Source organism: Amphiura filiformis, chromosome 9, assembly GCF_039555335.1.
Source record: "Amphiura filiformis chromosome 9, Afil_fr2py, whole genome shotgun sequence".
NCBI lineage: Eukaryota > Metazoa > Echinodermata > Ophiuroidea > Amphilepidida > Amphiuridae > Amphiura > Amphiura filiformis.
Window position 1 is genome coordinate 68,162,553 of NC_092636.1, and position 23,059 is coordinate 68,185,611.

Consider the following 23,059-nt stretch of genomic DNA (forward strand, 5'->3'; position numbering starts at 1 on the left):
GTGTCAAAATCTTCTTTGGGTTTCTTTTGGCCACATCAGATTGAAAATTTGGCTGACAATAAAATTGTTCACATGATTTGTTGGGAGTACCCCTTTCATTATTTTTCTTCTGCTTCATTCTTCCTATAATGGACCAGCATGTTTACAAGTTTTGTAACCTATAGCTTGTATATTTTGCTTGAGTCCCAAGTATGTCTGATAGGTTAGGCAAGCAAACAAACATGATCCTCAATTTTATTTAGAAATAGTAATCTCTGAAGTAATAAATTTTATGAAAATTTAAAAATAAATACTTTGGATTATCTAGCAAATACAGATACTGTTTATACTTCTAAAATACTTTTACAGTTAGACCAGGGTGGGGACTTGACTATAAAGGTGCTACGCATCTACGTTAATCAAAATTTCAAACCGGTTGTGCTTACATTGTAAGCACTTTAGGCTATGTCACCATTTAGAGTTATATCATTTGAAGCATTAGCGCTAATCCGGCTTGAAAAGTGGAGGGGGGACAAAAGAACAAAAAAATGTGTCAAATGTATCATTTTGCCGAAACGTGTCCCCCCTGACGCCCATGATTTGAGGCATGAAAGGGTCTGTTTTGAAGGTTGATTAACTATACTAGCATGGGTAGCATTTTTATATTCAAGTAACCTCCCAGACACTTACACCTCCAGTACCTCATATTTCTCGACTATGTTACCATTGCACACATACTCCAATACAAAATATACTGTAATACCTCCCATGCCTGGAACTGTTTTTCTTTTCTATGGTTATCATGACATGAATATTCTTGTATGATTTGGCAAACCATGGATAGCGATACTCCTTCACTATAGTCCGTATACCTTCCTCAAGTCAGTAAACTTTGCGGGTTTTTCTCAAAAACTGTTCATTTTTGCAGGAATCTGTTATGCTAGTTGGATTCCTTGCAACATTTTCTTTCTGAAAATGTATACTGTTATATACTTCTCATGAGTCTCATCATTACATTTAGAGCTACAATAAAAAACAATATCTAAATTACTGACTCGAGGAAGGTATACATGGCAAACACACAGATTTAATCTAACAAAAAGGCTGCTGGTGAACATACTGATCTCTTGTCAACTGATATTATGTGCAACTGATTAAACTATTACTATAAAGTTTTTTGTTTTTTTACTTCCGTGGTCCAGGTACCCGCTGTTGAATTGTGATCGCGTAGAAGTGACAAGGTCGTCTACTACACGCCGTGCCGACAACCAATGGGGCAACTAACTTGTTGTCAAGTGAGTTGATCAACCAATCAGTGTGATTGTTTATCTCTTCTGTGTGTACGCGTGTCGCACAGCTCGGACCACGGAAGTAATAGAAAATGAACTTTAATATGTTCCACATTCATTTGGAGTAAACATTATTTTTGTACAGGTGTTATCAATAGACAGGCTCACTGACTCCACACTATGCAGTTAGGATGAGACTAATGCTCTTAAAAGCCCTTTTCCATTACTCCAAATCTATTATAGCATACAATATAATTATAAACCTTCATACCAGCTTAAAGAAAATGAACACTTTGACTATAAGCAATTCCAAAATCATTGGGTGCTATGCATTTCCTGTAAGTTAATGAAGAATTTAGTACAAAAAATAAATTGACTCCATTAAAAATGTTTAGGAACACTATGTACTTCCCTCCTCTCCTAGCTGTTTCACAATGTATTGACTGATTCCCCAGTGCCCATAACTTCTATATATGTCACACATAAAAATAACAGACAAGAAATGTCAATGATTTGTACACTTTAGGGGGGGGGGGGCTGATGCACAAAAGGGGTGGGGCTGATGCAAAATGTGGGGGGGTCTTTATCCCTCTGAAGGGGGGGGTGCTTTAAAATCACCTTAATTTTTTTGTAGAGCATCAGTTTACACTATTTTCTACAGCCAAAAGGGGGTCCTGAAAATAATTTTAGGTCCGAAAGGGGCCCTGAAAAAATGTGAATTTTTCTTTTTACACCAGACCCCCCTAACAATTGTTTGTGAGCAGTCCCTTATTTAGCCAATGTCAACATTGAGTCATCAGCAGAAGTATTTTTCTGAAATATTGAACTAACATCTTATTACTTTTCACAATGTGATAAAAGAAAAGTGCAAAGGTTCTTCATTTTTTGACAAATTTTCAAGGTCAATATTAATTTCTATATACCACACACTAGACTTGTATGTGACATATTTAGAGCTTCAAGTCAAGATGCATTCAGTATGCCATGGGATATGTAGAATTGTGTCACATTCTGCAAGTTTAAATTGTATTATCTTTTAACTTGTACTCAGTTTTTTCCTACAGTATTTTGTGTATACATTTGCCAATACTAATTATATTTGTTATTGTTGAGATCATACATGTAGGCGTTTGCCACCAATTACTTGACATAATATCTAGACCATGAAAAATGAAACATTGTTCATCTGATGCACATGATCACTTTTGCATGAAGCACTGTCATTAAATACTGTACTTTATGTTGTAAAAATCAACATTATCTATTCATCTGACCTTGGAAGACAGTTTGGAACATTTCAATGAGACAAATAGGGCATTACTTAATACAAGATTGAACTCAATAATATGACTGATTTTCTGAAAGAAATAGTGTTTTTCGTATTTTTTGTGTTTTTTTCCAAGAAGAAATTGTGTTTATCCTATATAGCCTACACACTTACTTATTTATATATGGATTTTTGTTAGTTAAATTATAGGAATATAGGCCTATATAAAATGAAATAAAATACTACATGTACTTCATGATTTAAAAATATGTTGATTGTATGAAGACAAATTATTTGTGACACGATCTGCTCCATGGGGGCCAAAGAAGGCATTTTTGAAAATTGAGTTACTGTAATTATTACATTATACATACAATACAGGGTGTATCAAAATGATTGGTACCGGGACATGTGACATTTTCAAAAATATATCAAAAATATAAGATTGCTAATTAATATTGTTTTTGTACTATAAATAGAAAGGGGCATATGTTAACTTATTGATCTAATAATCTGACGATGAAAGGTTGATGCATCTGGGAGCTATTGTCAATTAAATGAAGATCGTATGTAATCATGATTTTACTTATACACAACAAGATGAATATGTTCACTGCTTGAAATGTTTATTGCATACATGCTCTTAATTCAAGTTAATAAGGTATTACGGCTTTGACATTACTATCAACCAATAAATATTGATTAGAACACATCGTGAATGAAGAAATATGCAAGGAAAAAATAAAACATTTCCAAGATCTTCAACATAAATATCATTCTCGACAGGTATTTGTAATAAAATAGAGCGCAACAGCTTGAAAATGGTGCGCTCACGGATCCAGCGTTACGATGAAAAGTGTAAAACACCTACTTTCCTTTAGAATCATGTAACTTCAGAACCGAATGTGCTATCTTTAAGATCTAAAATTCGTAGAGAAGATAAAAGTACTATCATTTCAAATATGTAAACAATTAACCCCAAACTGGTACAAAACATAGTAAAAAAAAATATGCAAAAATGAAAAGTCGTCGGTACCAATCATTTTGATACACCCTGTAGGCCATCATTTACTGAAAACACCAAAGGTCTAGCATACTTGGTTCAAAGTTATGAGGTTTTTTGATATCTATTTTCTTATGTATTTTATTGTTTTTTACTCCATATTTTTACCCTTATCTTAGTTTTAAATTTGCCGCCTTTGGCCCCCATGGACCAGATCATGTCACATTGGTAATTTAGATTGATTTAAACTATTATTTTACTTACATCTACACCAGGCACAAAAAGAAACTTGTCTGTTATATTCATCCTTTCTGTTCAATAACTTGATAATTTTGGATTATTCTGAAATATACATTTTGTTAATTGGACTTTCCTTTCTCATTTGACACCCTGCTCGTGAACATTGACTTGAGCAAGAATTGACCAAGATATGCGCCACCAAACTCTCAAACCCCAAAATGAAAAGTTGCAATTTTAACGATTCAATTGTGCCTGTTACATTGTGTGCTTTATTGATTGGCCAGTGGTGCTTGTGTGCAATACAACGATGCGTTCCCATTGAAAATCATTGAAAATGCAACTTTTGATTTTGTGGTTTGAGGCTTTGGAGGCACATATCTTGGTCAATTCTTGTTCCTTTTTCACGAACAGGGTGTCAAATGAGAAAGCAAAGTCCAATTAACAAAATGTATATTTCAGAATAATCCAAAATTATCAAGTTATTGAACAGAAAGGATGAATATAACTGAATTTCTTTTTGTGCCTGGTGTAGTCAAAAACATAAGAAAATATTGTAAAGGCCAATAAGATACAATACCATGTTACAGACGTAAATCACTCAGAATAATATAAAGTTTACTTAAAACAGAGACTTTGGTATCAGAAATTAAGAAGATGTCAATTTGAAGCAGGAAGCTCTAGGTTGCAGCCTCATCCCACATAACTCTACTCTCATCTTTCTATAAAAACAGAAACTTTGGTATCATTTGAAAACACAATATTATCGTCGGTCGCAACAAAAGTGGCGTATGTGAAGGACGAAATATGTTTCCGAGTAAAACATGTTTGAAGGATATGTTAATAATAACGGAGTCGATACTCCTACACTGTTTTTCTAACCTGGAGTTTAAGGTTCAAACTATTAAACTGCATCTTTAATAGTTTAATAATAATAACTTTTTAGGATATAGCTTGCTCTAAACATTTACGCCACTATGTAAAATCAAAAATTTTGAAAAATTATTCTGTGCCACTATGTGTTACGCCTGACGATTTGTAATAATTTTTGGCAAAGAATAGCAAAATTTAAATTTGACCAAAATCATACATTAAGCACTGTTCTGCTCTCCTGCTGGTCTAAATATTGAATAATCTGAACATGGTGACTAGGGTTCCAATGTTCACACTCGTAGGTGATGTTTGAAGATCAATTGAAGCAAATAGTGCAACACTGGATGCAATCAAGTCAATTAACATGGTAAGCATATATCCAGGCAGTGACATCAATGGGAAATGTTTATAAAAACATAAATTAAGAAGTTGTCAATTTGAAGGTGGAAGCTCTGGTTGGCAGCCTCATCCCACATAATTCTACTCCCATCTCTCTATAAAAACAGAAACATTGGTATCATTTGAAACACATGTGTATTCCCAGACCAGCTGCAGCAGCATCCAAAGAAAGTTTGTCTCAATTCAGATGGATTAAAACTTTGGTCCCAATTAATAATGTTATACCAATCAGCACCTTACAGCAACCCAGATGGGTTGCTTACATCATAATACTGTGGCATTAGTATGTAAATCTGCTGTAGCAGCAGCAGCAACAGCGGCTACAGCATCTGGAAGAACACTTGATTGAGTAACAGCTTCTAAAGTTGAGGTACTGTCTAATGAAGGAAACATTCTTTTCAAGGCATCCCAAGTACCAATAATTGTTCTGTAAAAAGAAAGAATATAAAAGGGCACATAAGAACTACATTGGGTCTATCCAATATAATGCAAAGAGTGATTTTACATGTTAGATGAACATTAGGCTAAAAATAATAATAATAATAAAAAAAAGTAAAAAAACCCAAAAAAACCAAACAAAAACAAACAAACAAACAAGGATTTTCCTGTGGGTAGCCTGAAAACCCACATGCAAAATGCTTATATGAAATTGGTTAATTATTTTCAAACCTGAATTTTGGCATATTTGTAATGTTGACACACATTCCAACTTGCACCTAAATGGTATCAGTCAAATGTGTTATGTTTGCAGGTCAACAGAGAAAAGTTTGACATAAAACGAACTAACCAGTGTTGTTTCTTTCACTTTGACTTGTTATTTCAGCTTAAAATGGATAGAAACCCTTCCCAAAAGTATTACTAGTATTATTTCAGCATTTTGAGTATAAACTAATAATTATTTTGTAAATTTTGGTGTATGTATAAGAAAAAAATTTGTTGACTTTTGTTATTTATTCATATCTTGCTTGAAAATGTAATCTGTTTTTTGGATTTCTTAAATTATTTGTTTTTGTTCGTATTTATCCCTATGTCATAATAGAATCCTTTGGCCTGTTTAGATCAGATATCATCAATCAAGTGCACACTTCAAGATTCCTATTGGGGCCGCCTGCACAGATACACCATCACCAAAATACTTGGCTGGTACTGTGCAGTACCAGGGGGAGTACCAGTGTAATACCAGTGCAGTCCCACTGCTGGTGGATCCTGTGCAGTAGCAGCATTGGTACTGTGTAAGTACAACGTGTGTAGCATGTGGGTACCTAACAGACGGTGAACCTTTGCAGATAGCCACAATACAAATCTTGTAGTGTACATCTGGCTTTCAAAAAGTATCAACCTTAAAAAGAATAACTGTGTCCATGAATACTTGTTTAGTCCCAAAGTTCTGCTTAAGTACTGTTTAGGAGTAGAAATTACAAAGGATTTGAAATGGAAAAAACACATAAACCAGATATCAGCGAAAGGTAATAGGGCACTTGGTTTCATAAAACGCAAATCTCAGTTCTTGTACTGAAGACATCAAACACACAGCTTTTAAGACATTCATAAGACCAACCATCGAATACTGCTCCGCTGTATGGGATCCTTATACCCAAGATCAAATTTACCAACTGGAAGCGATCCAGCGTCGAGCAGTAACATTCATCAAGAGCGACTACAGTAAGCGCACAAGTGTTACCAAATTAATGAAAGACTTAGACATGGAGACACTTGCTGACAGGAGGAAGATAGATAGACTTTCCATACTACAGAAAGCCAGAGAGGGTCATCTGGCCCTGCCAGTACAAAACATACTACAACCAACCCACCGTCTTACTAAACGAAGCCACGCAAATTCATATCAAGAATTACAAGTCAACAAGGACGTTTTCAAATACTCCTTCTACCCAAGAACTATCAAAGAGTGGAATTCTTTACCAGCAACACTTACTCAGCAACCAGACCCATTAGCATTCAAGAAAAGCATACAAGATCACATCCTAAAACGCATCTAAGCAGTCTTCACTAGTGCGCACACACTAGATTCCTTCCCACTTGACTCCACTTGGAGTGTTGGAAAGTATTCAAGCAGAAGCAGCAGAAGCTGGATATTTTTGCAGTGTTATTTTTTTGTGTGATTTGAACTGTTCAGATCAGTTTGGCAGTTCCTTACATTCACCATTACTAACAATTAATGCATATTAAACCTAGAGGTACAACATATTTTCGCAGGTCTTTAAATTCACGGTTCTTACCTCATTAAGCACCAAATAAAAACCTTGCAAAAAATTGCACTATACAGTAATTATAATACAGAATGCACTCTTTTTAATGTGACCATGCACTTCAATGACAATTTGCTATGGATGTGTTGCTGGTAGTAATATAATACTTACGCTAAGATTCCTAGTAATATCAGAAGTACATCAAAAACCCACATCTTGAAAGTGATTGTACTGAAAAAACAAACAATATGCTGTTAGGATTCAACATTTTTTTAAACATTTAGTTTATATGACAGTCTATTGGTACATGGGTATTAGTCAATCTTCAATCTTTTTTGCATATGGGTCTAAGGAGTGGCGGCACCAAAATGTTTTTGCCATGGGGGGGTGCAATGTGAATTTCACAGTGGGAAAATCACTAAAAATTTGGGAAAAATCACTAAAAATTTCCCTAAAATCGTGAGGATTTCCACAATTTTGTAATTTGATGAGAGAAAGTAGGGGAAAACACCAATAAGTGGGTCCTCATGCACCCATAGTGCCACCACTGCAACCTAGAAAGTCAAACATTTGTTACTAAACATTTGTTCTTGTCAAACAATATGAAAGTTTGAAAACAATTTCCAACAGTGCCCCTGATTGGTTAATTACATGATATAATCATCTGAATAACCAATCAAAATAGAGCTTTAAAACTTTTAGCAATTTTAAGCTTAATCTCCATCACTCCTACTAACTATTCTTATCACATCTCTGATTGGCTCAATATATATAACTCTCTTTTGTAGTGCCCATTGTTATACTTACTCTTTGAAAATTCTCATATGAAATATCCCTGGTAGTATAAAAGCAAGGAGAGTGCAGCATGTAGCCCCTACTAGGGCCATTAGAGTAGTGAAGTTTGGTATTGCCACAACTATTACACCTGTCAATAGGACAATACCAGACCTCAGAGTTCTCTGTAGCAAAAAAAATCAAAATATGGTGCTTAATTAATATATATGGCCCAAAAAATACTGGAAAAATTAATTTGCAAATTCATTATCTTGTTATAGATTATTAAATCCACAATATATTTTGAAATTAAATCAACAACAGGATAATTAAAGCCATATTGTAACATTTGCTGAGGAGAACACCTTCATAATTTTGATAATTCTGTATTTTACATGATTGTGATGTACTTTATTAACCAAACATACCCTGCAAAATTCAAGACTTAAGGTGGTACGAAAGGCAAAATCAAGTTGCTCTGATTGAGATTAAAATAGACTTGTTGCAGAGAGATATGCAAAATAATCTTAATTCCAAAATTTGAGCCAAATCGGACAAAAGGTTTTTGAGATATTGCTGTTGAAAGATTCTTTGTATTCTATTGCTTTTGCCAATATATTGATGAAGTTAATGAGGAAAATTGGCAAAATGTGCTCATTAATATTAATTTTTGCCAATATTTTCCCAATATTTTATGAATAAACCTTCATACTACTTTTACCTATAAGAATTTTGACCTGAAACTTTACCAATGTGTCTCTATGACCTAAACCTTTAACATGTGATTTTCCCGCCCATCTAATTTGCATATTTGCATAATTAATTAGCTTTAAGTATAATGCTAATCAATTATGCAAATATGCAAATTAGATGTGCGGGAAAATCACATGTTAATGTTTTAGGCCATAGAAACACATTGGCAAAGTTTCATGTCAAAATCATATAAAATAAAAGTAGTATGAAGGTTTATTCATAAGATATTGGTATAATATTGGCAAACATGAATATTCATGAGTACATTATGCCAATTTTCCTCATTAACTTCATCAATATATTGGCAAAAACAGTAGAATACAAAGAAACTAAAAACATGTATATCTTGACAACCGTATGTCCGATTTCCTTCAAACAAAAACTATTTTGCTCAGTGTATTTAGCTTAACTTATTCAATCTATTCAAATGGTTCTAAATTCAGTTTCTGTTTTCCAGTACGCATGGCATCCGGGACGGTCATACAAGCACCAAAGGACCATGCCATAGCATGAACTATGGAGTGACATGCATTAGTGACATGCATTAGCGACATTGGCGCTTGTAGTAAATTCCAATTTTCTTTGCTTTACCTCAGTTGTTTGGCTCATAAAATTAAAAAGGGACATATTTGACAGTAAAAGCTAACATTTTATGGAAAAGAAATACTAATCTATTTTTATGGATATGGTGCAATATGGCTTTAAGCACAAAACACCCACACATTTTGCTAAATTGCACCAAGAACCCCAATTTGTAAAATATTAATGGGCATCATCAATCAGTTGTCTTGTTGTTCACGCAACACTGCACAGCCAGGGAGTTTCTTATATCTCTAGGTTTTGTTTGACTATAAAATAGTGCAGATACCTTTAACAAATAGACAAATCTGTGGAAACACCACAGGTGGGGGGGAGGGGAGGGGGTGAAATTTCCCCACAAACATGGGGTTTGCAATGCCTCCATCAAAACAAAAATAAATAAGAAGTACCACTATTTTGGAAACAAAATGCTGACTTATAGTCAAATTTTCCTCCACTCAGGCTGTCACCTATCACAATCAATCGGGCATGTGATAGATGGGGAAAGCATCATCAATCATCATCAATCAGTTGTCAAAATATGATATTTATTATATTTTTTTATTATTGTACTTTTGAGTATTATTATCTGGTTTAATGATTCCGAACAATTATATTTATTTCATTCTTATTTCGGCCACATGATGTCATCATTGCAGTACATATTAATATAATGTAGCGTAAGTTAAATTTCCATCTTGTTCAGATTGGGTTCCACAAGCTTCACGCTCTGCATCTTTGTGGCATGCACCATCTCTTCACTTTTCATGTTTTTATTGTTTATCTAAAGTAATATAATGTATTCCTTATCCTGCATTTTCCATTTTTATAACATTGATGTGAATTGAGATGAATACAAATAAACTTGAACTTGAACTAATGAAGTCTTGTCGTTCATTCAACATTTTTGACCCCTTGGCTCGGTGGCCCTGAAACACGTCTGGTGTTCTTAGTATACAACAAAGGTTACAGTGGCATGGAGGAGGACTTTGACGTTTTGCAAATACAATATTTTACTTACATTTAGTAATTTTCTTTGATGTAATTGTAAATGATATTTTCCTGCCAAAAATAACTCGACCAAATAATAATATCTCGATTTGTTGCAAGAAAATATCATTTACAATCAACCAAATAATATGGCAATATATTTTTACAAAGTCCAAATGAAAATCAATCTCAAATATTAACAAACCTGAAGTTCAATTTTCACCTACATGTACTTTGCTACTGATCTGGGCCTGAGGCCTTGTGTAAACCTACTAAAAATCACAAAAAATCATTTTGCATCTTAAACTTACACAAAACTATCTTGTATCTTTGGTCCATCTATGAGACAAATATGTGATGCGATCAAGCAAAATCAGTCGGAACTCGGCAATAATAAATTTTCAGTTTCTAACAGAATAGTAAACAAGGCGGTTCTCGAACCACGAGTCTCGCCTGCTTTCGTGACCGCCTGCTTTTGCGATTACTTTTGGTAGAGGTAAATGAATTTGGCGGTTATCGGCTGGGCACGATTATCTGGCTGATGGTGACTGTACCCACAAAGTTTCATGCCCATGCAACAGTTTTTACTAATTTGACTTCAGATGACCCCCGGTGACCTCGAAATGACCTTCCAAAAATTTGGCTTTAAATGTTGACTGTACCCACCAAGTTTCATGCCCATCCGACAGTTTTACTAATTTGACCTCAGATGACCCCTAGTGACCTCAAAATGACCTTCCAAAAATTTGGCTTTAAATGTTGACTGCACCCACCAAATTTCATGCCCATATGACAGTTTTACTAATTTGACCTCAGATGACCCTGGTGACCCTGAAATGACCTTCCAAAAATTTGGCTTTAAATGTTGACTGTACCCACCAAGTTTCATGCCCATCCGACAGTTTTACTAATTTGACCTCAGATGACCCCTGGTGACCTCAAAATGACCTTCCAAAAATTTAGCTTTAAATGTTGACTGTACCCACCAAGTTTCATGCCAATACGACAGTGTTTACTAATTTGACCTCAGATGACCCCTGGTGACCTTGAAATGACCTTCCACAAATTTGGCTTTAAATGTTGACTGCACCCACCAAGTTTCATGCCCATACGACAGGTTTTACTAATTTGACCTCAGATGAACCCTAGATGACCTCAGTGACCTTGACCCACTAACCAATACAAACCGGTTCTGTCTCGGGTCAAGATGCACCCACCAACCAAGTTTGAGGAACGTGCGACCCCTAGTCTCTGAGAAAATAGGCGGAAGGCAAACTTTAACCAAAACTTTAACCAAATTTGTCACATACACACACACACGCCCCCACCCCTACACACATACGGAAAAGTGATTATATAGTCTCCTGCCTTATCAGGCGAGACAAAAACATTTACAAAGCTGGGTTTTGCAGAAAACCCCATTGGAATTGAACATTCAGTTCCAAAGATATGAGCAATTAAAGAGTTTCCAAAACAATAGGAAACAAAAGGAAATATTTACTTCATTTGGCTATATCTCAAAATCAATATTTCCGAGTTCCGACTGATTTTGCTTGATCGCATCACATATTATGTTAAGCAACACCAAAAAAACCTGTTTTACGGGCCTGACCGACTCAGATTTTGCGTTTTAGGAAAAATTTTACCTTTTGCTAAAATCATATAAAATTGATTGATTTTGACTGAAAATGTTTGAAATTATTCACAGAATTTTCAAAATATGTTTGCAAAAAAAAAATCAAATTTTGGCAAACTGTCAAGATTTCTGTGATATTATAGGGTCATTGTAGGCTCCAGAAAAAAAACCTGACTGACCAACCTTACTTGAAAAATCCATCCGCCCTAAAACAGGGATTTCTCATTGCCTTATGCATATTTTAATTAAATGACAAGTTTCAAGCAACTTACAGAAATATATGTTTGTGTTGCTGGATTAGGGATGAGTGTTCTCTCCAATATATTATTGACAGGAAACATCATGACTGGATACGTGAAGAATAATGAGAAACATAAGCAGCTTTTCACCAGTAACGGGAAAATACCTGAAATGTAAATTTCAAATACAATAAATTATTGTGGTTTCTTAAAAAAAAAGAATGAAATAAATGAACTGATGAGAGGATATAGAGGCAAAAAACACAAAGTGCACTGAAAATGAGGTTACTGTTCTGAAATAGGGTCAAAAGAGGATATACATCACAAATTTTGATAAAATGCTGTCCCAGTTTTTGGAGCCAGGAATACAAATGTGCTTTGGGATTTTGATATACTGCGCTCTATGTTTTGTATTATTATCAAAATCAATAGGAAGGCTCTCAACAGGTTATTCGCTGTAGCAGTGACGTCATAATCAGATTAACTACCATAGCAATATAGATGAATACAACTATACCGCCCCGGAACTACAAGCAGGTTGCACTCATCACCTGTGTATGTCTGCAATCATAGATGGAATACAATACCGCTCCTTTCAAAGTTACTAATCTTACAGGTGTGAGTGATCAGCATGATATGGTTCAATGCATAGGTACCGCATGAATGTTGTAGTGCAGGGTGGTATAGTCAAAAATTGTATTCATCTATTGCTATGGTAGCCTTACGTCACTTTTACAGTGAATAGGTAGCAATGACTCTGACAAATAATCTTATTTGTGCAAATCACATTTTTTGGCTCTGACACGGGGAGGGGGGATATGTTTTTGCTGATTTGGGCTAGCTGTCCCTCCCTTGATAAATACTAGGGTTGATTCAAAACATATGAACGTCACTAAATATAATAACACAATGACATGCACAGTTGGTAGACAATGAAGGCTTCAGTCTACTGTCTTGGTAAGAGGCCTAGTAGCAATTGAACTATGCATAGCAAACTTGAGCCATATATTTCATATTAGACTGAAGGTTGACATACCTTGAGGTAGATTGAGTGTTATTATTCATATATTAGACTGAAGGTTGACATACCTTGAGGTAGATTGAGTGTTATTATTCCATTAGTATGAGGACCAAATGACTGGAAAATAAATATAAGAATAAAGAAATCAGGAAAAATATATAGAAAATACATATTTTATATATATACATAAAGTTGTGTTTCTTCTTTCATTAAAAAGAGTGCTCGATCCTGTGAAGGAGAAGCGTGTACATAACATTAAAAGAAAAAATTCCAAGTGAACATGGAATAAATTTGTTTCTTTTAATGTTATATATTTTATATATACTTATATTCACAATTTGATAAGGCCAAAAAAAAAAATCGATTTGTAAAATCGTGAGATTTGGAAAAAAAGAAATGCTGAAATTTTTTTATTTCAAATTTTTTTTTTTTTTTTTTTAGTTTTTCCAGAAAAATTCGGCGAAAATCTGATTTTTTTTCTCCAAATACCATGAAAAAGTTGGGAATAAAAAAAAAAAAAAAAAAAAATTGCATTTCGCATTTGTTTTCAAACCACTCGTGAGCTTTGAGACAAACCATTATTTTTTTTGGCCTAATCAAGGTAAGTTTTCTTTTCTTTTCTTTGCAGTTTCCTCCCTTCTCTCCCTCCCCTCTCTCTTTGTCCCAGTCTCTCTCTCTCTGTGTCTCACACATACACACCAGTCTACACACAGACCCGAGGGCACTCATGTATAAAACTGGTAAGCATCCGCGTGAATTGATTTTCAAAATTAACCCTAAACAAGGATTTTTGTTGAAAGCATTCTGCTGTAAAAAAACACATTACTACAGGGTGTCCTTGAAAGAACAATAATGTCAGAAACTGTCATTTGTTGCATCTTAATCCCCGTATCAAACGGGGCTAGATATTTCATATTGTTAAGGAACAAAACAGCAGCCCACACACAGACAGATAAACAAGTCCAGCCCAGGAAAGTTGAATGCATTCTGCTGTAAAAGCCATTACTATAGGGTGTCCTTGAAAGAACAATAATGTCAGAAACTGTCATTTGTGTTATCTTAATGCCCGTATCAAACGGGGCTAGATATTTCATATTGTTAAGGAACAAAACAGCAGCCCACACACAGACAAACAAGCATAATCCAGGAATGTTGAATGCATTCTGCTGTAAAAGCCATTACTATAGGGTGTCCTTGAAAGAACAGTAATGTCAGAAACTTAAATTTGTGGCATTTTAATGCCCGTATCAAACAGAGCTAGATATTTCATATTGTTAAGGGGGTACTACACCCCTGGCCAATTTTGTGTCTACTTTTGCAATTTTCTCAAAAATTATAGCGCATAGGTGACAAGTGAGATATGTATATTATAGGGGCAAGGACTACAACTACTGCACTGAAAATTCAGCAACTCAAGGCAAGTAGTTATTGATTTATTGATCAAATAATGGGTTTCCCTCATTTTTGACTGTAACTCCACAACTGTTGTCTGTTTTGAAATCAAATTTCCAGTGCAGTAGTTGTAGTCCTTGCCCCTATAATATTCATATCTTACTTGTCACCAATGCGCTATAATTTTTGAGAAAAATGCAAAAATAGGCATAAAATTGGGCAGGGGTGTAGTACCCCCTTAAGGAACAAAACAGCTAAATTTTCACAATCAACCACTATGTTCTTGAATTGTAACAATTTGAAAATCACACCTCATTTTAAATCCATTTCATGAGTCAAATATAACTATATATTGAACAATCATTGCAATAGATGCTTCATGCTTGGTGCTTGACACTCAGATATAGATCAATTAGTGGGTTTTTAGAGGGTTTGCCGGCAGCCAAGTTAAAACTTGTCCAACGGCAAACCCGCTAAAATCCACTAATTGTAATTTCCGTTGTAAAAGCCTATCCCACAATCAGATATATATCATTGATTGATATTTGAATCTGTTCAATGGATTGAATATGATGTACTTTTGTAAAGTTCTTATATCTCAAGAACAGAATGGTAAATTTTCAAAATTCAAAAACTATATGAAAGTTGTTTTACTATGCAAATGCATCAAGTATTCAATCAAGTTTAATTTGGACATTCAAAATTAGGGAAACCCTGTACATTCCGTGCATACAATATCACTATACTTTTGCAATCAAGGGTGCAGTTTATTCCCCATAGCAATGAATCAAAATTGTTAGCGGAACAAATTAGGGATAATTAGCATGTATATCATAAAAGAAACTTTAACATTGAGAATCACTTCGACGTTAATAATTTGAATGCATGATATGCCCTTGAGCAAGGACACATGATAATAGATTAGAGGGGAGACAAACATAGTGTCTGTATAGCAATTTTGCAAAATCAAAGTTGAATGACCTGTGAACAAAAATGTGGGGACATTCCGAAATTTTTCTATTGGATATTTGAAGCATTTAACTCTCTCCACGCGGGTGTCGACTGCAGATAACAATTTGCAAAAATTATTTAAAAATAAAACAATTACAGAATTGTACATTTTCACGACCATATTTGGAATAAGCATGCAAATTGCATTAAAATTAGTACAAACAAGCCCAGTATTGGTTCAGTTGTTTGTGAGATAGCTCTTGATATTTTGAAAAATATTAGTCAAAATTTGGACTTTTTATGTTGAACCCTATGGCTAGCACTCAGAGCATTAAAAATAGTCTTTTTGTTACCAGGTCATGGGGGGGGGGGGTGCTGAACAAAGATAATGTGAATCATGATACTGAGGCATGTGCAGGGGCTCACTGGCCAATATAGTTTGTGTGGGGCACACTTGTTCACACACAGCTCCGCTAACAACATTATTATCAATAAGAGTTATCTGAAAACTATCTATAAAGCTCTATAAGGCCCCTCACAATTGATTTCCTTCCGGCATGCAAAATTGAGAATTGCAAAATATTTAATTATTTGAATTTTATTTGACATTTTCTCAGTTAAATAACATTTTAATTACATTAATTTGCTACTTTCTTACTTTGATCATCTTAACTATGATGCTACACAATAACACCCCTGCATTTATATTATCAATGTATGAAATCAACCATAATTGCAATATAATTAAATCTGCAGTGCCAAAATGTACCGTTGATATTGGGCTGTGACCACTCGTTTCAAACTAATAAGTAATTAATGATTAATTATTAAATGTTATCTTGTGCCTTTAAAAAATTCTTAAACAGTAAACTAAGAATTAATTGTGAAGGGCCTAATGTACACAACATTTGAAAATGTAACCTCAAGTGTGACATATGGATGGATGTCTACAGGTAGACACCTAGCTACACTTAATATGTGGGTGCAGAGACAAATTGTATGGATGGTGCACACAAATCAACAAACCAGAAATATGTCAAAACAATTCACTGTTATTTATTGCTGGTAATGAGAAAAGATTTTAGTATTACAAAAGCCACTGGATTATGTTGTCATCTCATTCTTCTCATTCCCATAGCAAGCTAGGACTTTTTCAGAAATGGGGGAGGCAACTTTTCAAGGTGGATAAATTTTGATGACATTTTTCAAAAATGGGCTAGAGTACACAAAAAGGCTTAAAAATCGATAATATAAGAGCGGTCAGCATCCGGCAAAGGGGGGGGGGGGGGATTCTAACAGGGGTAGCTACTCCCTTGCCACTGGCTATGCCATTGCTCATTTCATTCCTTTATGTGACTAGTGTAATTTCATCTTTAAATGAAACTTTTATGAACTTTGTTTAATCCCACTAAATAAGCCACAATTATTTGATTTTAGTTGTGTTTGTCCATAAAGTGTAAAGACCCCATTAAAATTTTTTCAGATTTTCTTTTTATACTTCAAAAGAATCTTTCTATTAGCTTGCATACTTACAGTATATCCACAGACACCAAAGGCTACATACAAGGTTGTGACTATACTCAAAGCAACAATAAACAATCTGTAAGAAAAAATTATTTTCATAGAATCAATAATCAGAATGCAACTATATACATAATTTATTATCGCAATATTATATTCAGAGCATTTTTTATCATAACTGCTGCAACACATAATCATGACCCTACACCTCATCTCATAATCCTAACACTAATCCAAACCCTATCCCTTATTCTAACCCTATACACTGTTCAAGAGCTGGCTATAGCCTCATGGGCTAAGCCAACCAGAATGTGTGTGTGTTTTTGGTGGGGGGCCAGATTTTCATCCCCATTTAACAATTTCTTGTTCCATGGTCAAAGCCAAATTTTCACCCTATTTGTAAATTTTTTGTCCTATTTACAGTCATTTTAATGACACTTTACTCTTTGCCATCCTCATTTTATCCCTGAAAATTTCCGGTTCCCCCTGGCTATTTCCCCGGCTATTTCTTACACTTACTTTCTAAATAGCGTCCTTTTTGTTGCAATTACTGATGATTCTAACGTCAAGATGAGTCCAGCTCCCTGAAATGATGAATAGAAAACATTCCTTATAACAGTTATTACTAACAACTACTAACGATTGTTTATCATTTTTGTAAGAATAAAAAAATACACTTGAGCACATAAAAATAACTATGTAACCAGATGTCATATGTTGTAATATGATTTACTCAAGGGTTTGAACAATAGGGAGTTCTTCTGGTAAGGCGACGAAAAAAAGAAACTCTGTTCTACGGGCGGAGGGACCTTTCAAGTAGGGTCGGTCGGTCGTTTTTTTTAATTTTTTTAATGACCCCAAAAAAAATCACCCAAACCTGTAAATAATTTGCAATTTGAGAAAATTAAAAAAAAATTGTTCCTTTTAGGTTGGCATTCATTTGTACAGGAAAATGTTTAAAATCTGGGTCGGTCAGGCCCGTAGAACAGGGTTTTCTTTTTTCGTCGCCTAATGAAGAATTGTTTATGAATGAGTAATTTTGAAGTCAAAGAGTGCACATTTATGGTCAGAAGGAACAAACGTTTTGCAGGGGTCAAAATCTGGTATACATGTAAGTTATTGTTTACTGGATATTTTATTTTGTCTGATTAGATAGGGTGAAATTTGTTTAGAGTGAAAATATGGGTTATTTGAGTACACATACAGAATACAACAGTATGGTCTCTGTAAATATTATACACACTCCCTGCTCACCCACATCCATAATTCCCATGCATGATTTTAACCAATACCAGCCATTCTTTGCAGAAAAAAACCCTGCTGGATATGCAGACTCAGTCCTTGACAGGAGTGAGCCTTAGATAGTTAATTGTTTTCAACTTACCTCAAAACAATAGAATGCAATGCCCAGAAAAAATGGGAAACCATCTAATGACATGGCTTTGGGATGGATTCTGAGAGTATAAAAACACAAAAACAAAGTCACAATAGAGGAATAAGTTTCACACACATGGCAGATTCAGGGAGGAAAGTGTTTTGATCATACATGTAGGAGCATTATCTTCAAGCATGAGAACTTCACAATAATTTTTAACCAACAACTTGATCAAATCTAGGCATAGACTCCATATAAATATGGTTCTATTATAGGAACCCCCACCCCAAAAAACTCCCTGTGGCATGGTATATCAGACGGAGAGCAAAAGAACGTTACAGAGGTCCTGGTGTTTAAAAGCATTTCAATCAAATTGTGTTTTTGAAGACCATTTTAGAGTTCAAATATGTGCTCTGTGTGCCGTATAGTTGCAGTGACATAGCATAATGCCCAAAGCCGCAGGGGGGGGGGGGCAAACCCCCTAAAAATACCAATCAGAAAAAAAAGAGGCTATTTTTGAAGGAAAAATTCACACATAGTCAACTTTTTAAAGAAAATGTGTTAATATCAACCCTTTTTTGAGGACCACACCTTTTAGCTTCATACACACCCCCTCCCAATCAGAGTCAAAATTTTGACACATGTAATAGAAAAATTATCCAATAAAAATTAAATACAAGCAGTGTCCCCTCAATCATACCCGATAGACCTTTTCAGCAGTTGATCTGAAATCTTCTGATATTAGTTCAGAAAGATGTACCACAGTCGAGTTTTCAACAGTGTCCATTGATTGAATATATGGCATTCAAATTGCCAGAAATTGATTGGCTGAATATGTTTTCATGGTCGTGCATGATATGTGTTTTTGGTAATACTAATATAAATTGAAATAATTGAAAATCAAAATTGTAGAGGCAGGTGAAACATGCATGCAATTTATGTGAAGCACATACTTCCCCTATATCTCACCCTTCCCCACTACCCATATTTTAATGTTGGAGAGTCTCACAGACCTGTCAACAACATGGCTTTGTCCAACATTTAATTGGGGGAGCAGGGAGGCAGTGATATATAGACCCAAAGACAGGCAAAGTTTGCTAAAAAAAATTCCAGGATTGTCAAGAGACAGAATAAACCATGGTAGATTTTTTATGAATAATATTCTAACCACTACTTAGATTCCCAGCTTAGATTTTAAAATGTCTATTAAAACTAAAAAACTAATCCCCTATTCCATAATTATATTAAGGGGGTACTACACCCCTGTGGTAAATTTGTGACTGTTTTTGCATTTTTCTCAAAAAATAATAACACTGGTAACAAAAGTTATGTATATTATTGGGGCAAGGAATCCAATTACTACACTGAAATTTCAGTGATTCAAGACAAGCGGTTCAGTATATATGATCGGAAATGATGTACATCGTAGCTGTACCTCTTTTCTTATCATAAATAACGAACCGCTTGTATTGGGTCACTGAAATTCCAGTGTAGTAATTGGATTCCTTGCCCCTATAATATACATAACTTTTGTTACCACTGTGTTATTAGTTTTTGAGAAAAATGCAAAAATAGACACAAATTTATTGAGGGGTGTAGTACCCTTAAATATAAAGGAATGACTAACTACTTGTGTAAGGGTATAGTCACTTTTAATATGCAAACATGCTAATTTGCAGTATGTTGGATAGGCTATACTAATTACATGCATGATATGTAATTGTGTTGTAATAGCTACGATTACCCACAGAACGTCAACTATACATGATATCTGATGATGAAATTTGCTGAACGTAATCAAAATACAATTTACATTGCACTGAAATTATTTAATTAGAAAATGTATAGAACTAGGCCATAATGCTTAGTTTTTTTAATCTTCAGTAGATAGCAAAAACCACTGTCCCATATAAGCTCTAAAGGATACTTACAGATGTAGGGTGTGTGGGTGTGGGGTTGGGGTGTGAGTAGGGGTGTGTGAGTTTGTGTTGTGATATGTTTATGTGTGCGTTGGTCCTGCATTATTTCCGAGGACTCAAACATAACACCACACTGACACACTGAGGACCATGTGCTTAACGAGGACCTATACACACATCCTCGCTACGGAAACCTCGTTAAACGGCGAAAAACAAGGTCTTATACCCTACTACCCTGTCTATAGCTTACATCCTCACATTATTAACCTTTTTAACACTTGTTCAGTTTTACCGCCTTTATGAGCACTTGACATGACAACAGACTGAGGAGATTTAGATTTGTAAAAATTTCATAATTTTTCAGGTCCTCGAAAAGAAGGCAAGTAGGGGTGTGTTTGCATGTTTATATCCCCATGCATGAGTGTGTGAAGGAGAAAGAGGTTGTGATTTGGATGGATGTGTCCATGTGCATGATTGATTGTGCGGATACCCTCATTGGATCAAAGTGTCTTAAAATATTTATAGTAGTCTATACCAGACAGTATTGACTACAAACTTGCCTTCTAATTATTAAATGTGTACCAAAATGTCACAACATAAATAAAAGATGGAAAGAAAACTAAAAATTTTACTATGGGAATGTTTGCCAATGTATTTTGTTTACTTGTATAAGCCCAAATGCAAATAATTATAATTGTAAATTTATCATCATAGCATGATGATGGTGATGATGATCATCATGATGATCATCACCATCATGATGATGACGATGCAATAATGATGATGATATCACCAATGTTATTATATTGTACACATGCAGTGGCATGGCCAGAACTTTTTCAGGGGGGAATGGGTAAAAGGCAACTTTTAAGGGGACACAATTTGATGAAAATGGTTTTAAGATCAGGGTGGCTAGGATCCCACAGGGGGCAATGGGTAGGTGGGGGCAGGACTTGTCACAGGGGAAATCTGCCACCACTTTCGCCTCTCCTTGGCTATGACAATGCATGTGTATATGTAAATATATATCGATAACATGCAATTTGAAATAAACAAGAAAGCCCAAATCTTTATTTACAGTTAGTAACTACAATCTACAATTGATCATTTTAATACAAATGTTAAAACATTTGTATCCGGGTGATCAACATTTGTATCAGGGTGATGAACGAGACGGAATGCAGCAGAATATTATAGTATTATTGCGTCTTACTCTTGATATGGTCTAAAACATTGTCAACTTGTTTAGTTTATGCAAAACGATTAGGCCAAAAAAAAAAAAAAAAAAGGTTTGTCTCAAAGCTGACGAGTAATCTGAAAACAAATGCGAAATGCGATTTTTTTTCTTTTTTTCTTTCTTCCAACTTGATATTTTTATGGTGTGTCAAAATTGAAAATTAGTGTGGTGGCTGTCAAATTCAGCAGTGCCAGTGTTGTCTATACCCATCATTTCCAACACACAAGCTATCGGAGCACATGGATTCTCGCCGTTAAGTATTTCTAAAGCAACATCTTTTAGTGTGTTCGTAGTTTTGGTTTTGTGTAAAACCATCCTTTCTCTTTATTTTTCCCGGATAATTTGATTTTCAAGATCACAAACTCGGATGATGCTGCCGCATGCCGCTGAATCCATGATGACTTCGGGACTTGGAGGATTAATACTCGCCATGTATTTAATATTTAAATTAAACAAACGTCATCGTGCGTCATAGTCATTCATATTGCCACGCACGTAAAATGACAACATTAAAAATGTTGATGAATTTTCAGCAGTACTTTCGAGTACATGGTGTACAATTAAGATTTTTTATTGTAGGATCGGTCTTAAAAAATAGTATGATTTAAATATTTATGCAGGTGTGTCGTTCAGACAACAACAGTGTCATCGTAGGTGACTTTTTAGTTAGGCTGTTTTAAATTCTTGATCCAGGAGACGACTGTGCGATGTTCGATGTTTTTGATATTTTATTTTGAGAAAAAAATCTGATTTTCGCCAATTTTTCGGAAAAAAAAAAAAAAAAAATCGAAATAAAAAATTTCCGCATTTCTTTTTTTTTTCCAAATCGCGATTTTACAAATCGCTGGCGTCAGCTTTGAGATTTAACCATTTTTTTTTTTTTGGCCTTATATGCAAAAAAAATCACACATCATGCATTTAAAACACATTTCTGCAAACAAATGATTACCGGGTGTAATGCATCCTATTAGGATGACCTAACCCAGTGGGCATGTGTGTGCATGTGCAAAAATGATATATTTCACACTATTTTAGACCAAAATCAATGTGAAATTTTGTTCACTGGGCCAATATTCAATGTCACACTATTTTTGCCCGATATCAAGGTGTTTCTGAGCTAAAGAAGATTCATAGGGTAATTCTACCTGGTAGATGGAGCTGGCTACTAGCCTGATAAGAACTGGGGCCCGGGGCACTCTGTTGCCCCTGATATGATAAACTGCCCCTCTGGCAGATACACCACTGATTTTATTCATACAAGTATTATGTAAGCATTGATACTTTGTCCACTACAGGCTGCAATTCACCTGTTTTATGTTAGTTTATACAATCAGCTTTATACATGTTTTTTACCCCCCCCCCCAAAAAAAAAACATCTTAATTTTGATGAATTTTTGGGTGTTCTGATCCAACAAAAT

The 23,059-nt window shown here is 34.9% G+C and overlaps 1 protein-coding gene across 1 annotated transcript in view; it reads right to left on the reverse strand.

The window, feature by feature from the left end:
- Nucleotides 1-3,588: 3,588 nt before the first annotated feature.
- Nucleotides 3,589-23,059, reverse strand: part of LOC140161378 (uncharacterized) — a 44,560-nt gene continuing 25,089 nt past the window's right edge. Inside the window, exons 8-15 of the mRNA XM_072184887.1 lie at nt 18,495-18,564; nt 17,630-17,694; nt 17,123-17,189; nt 13,315-13,363; nt 12,259-12,392; nt 8,062-8,213; nt 7,426-7,485; nt 3,589-5,474 (exon numbers count right to left, since the gene is read on the reverse strand). Coding sequence (XP_072040988.1) covers nt 5,312-5,474; nt 7,426-7,485; nt 8,062-8,213; nt 12,259-12,392; nt 13,315-13,363; nt 17,123-17,189; nt 17,630-17,694; nt 18,495-18,564 — 760 coding nt within the window. The 3' untranslated portion in view covers nt 3,589-5,311. The remainder of the gene's footprint in view (nt 5,475-7,425; nt 7,486-8,061; nt 8,214-12,258; nt 12,393-13,314; nt 13,364-17,122; nt 17,190-17,629; nt 17,695-18,494; nt 18,565-23,059) is intronic.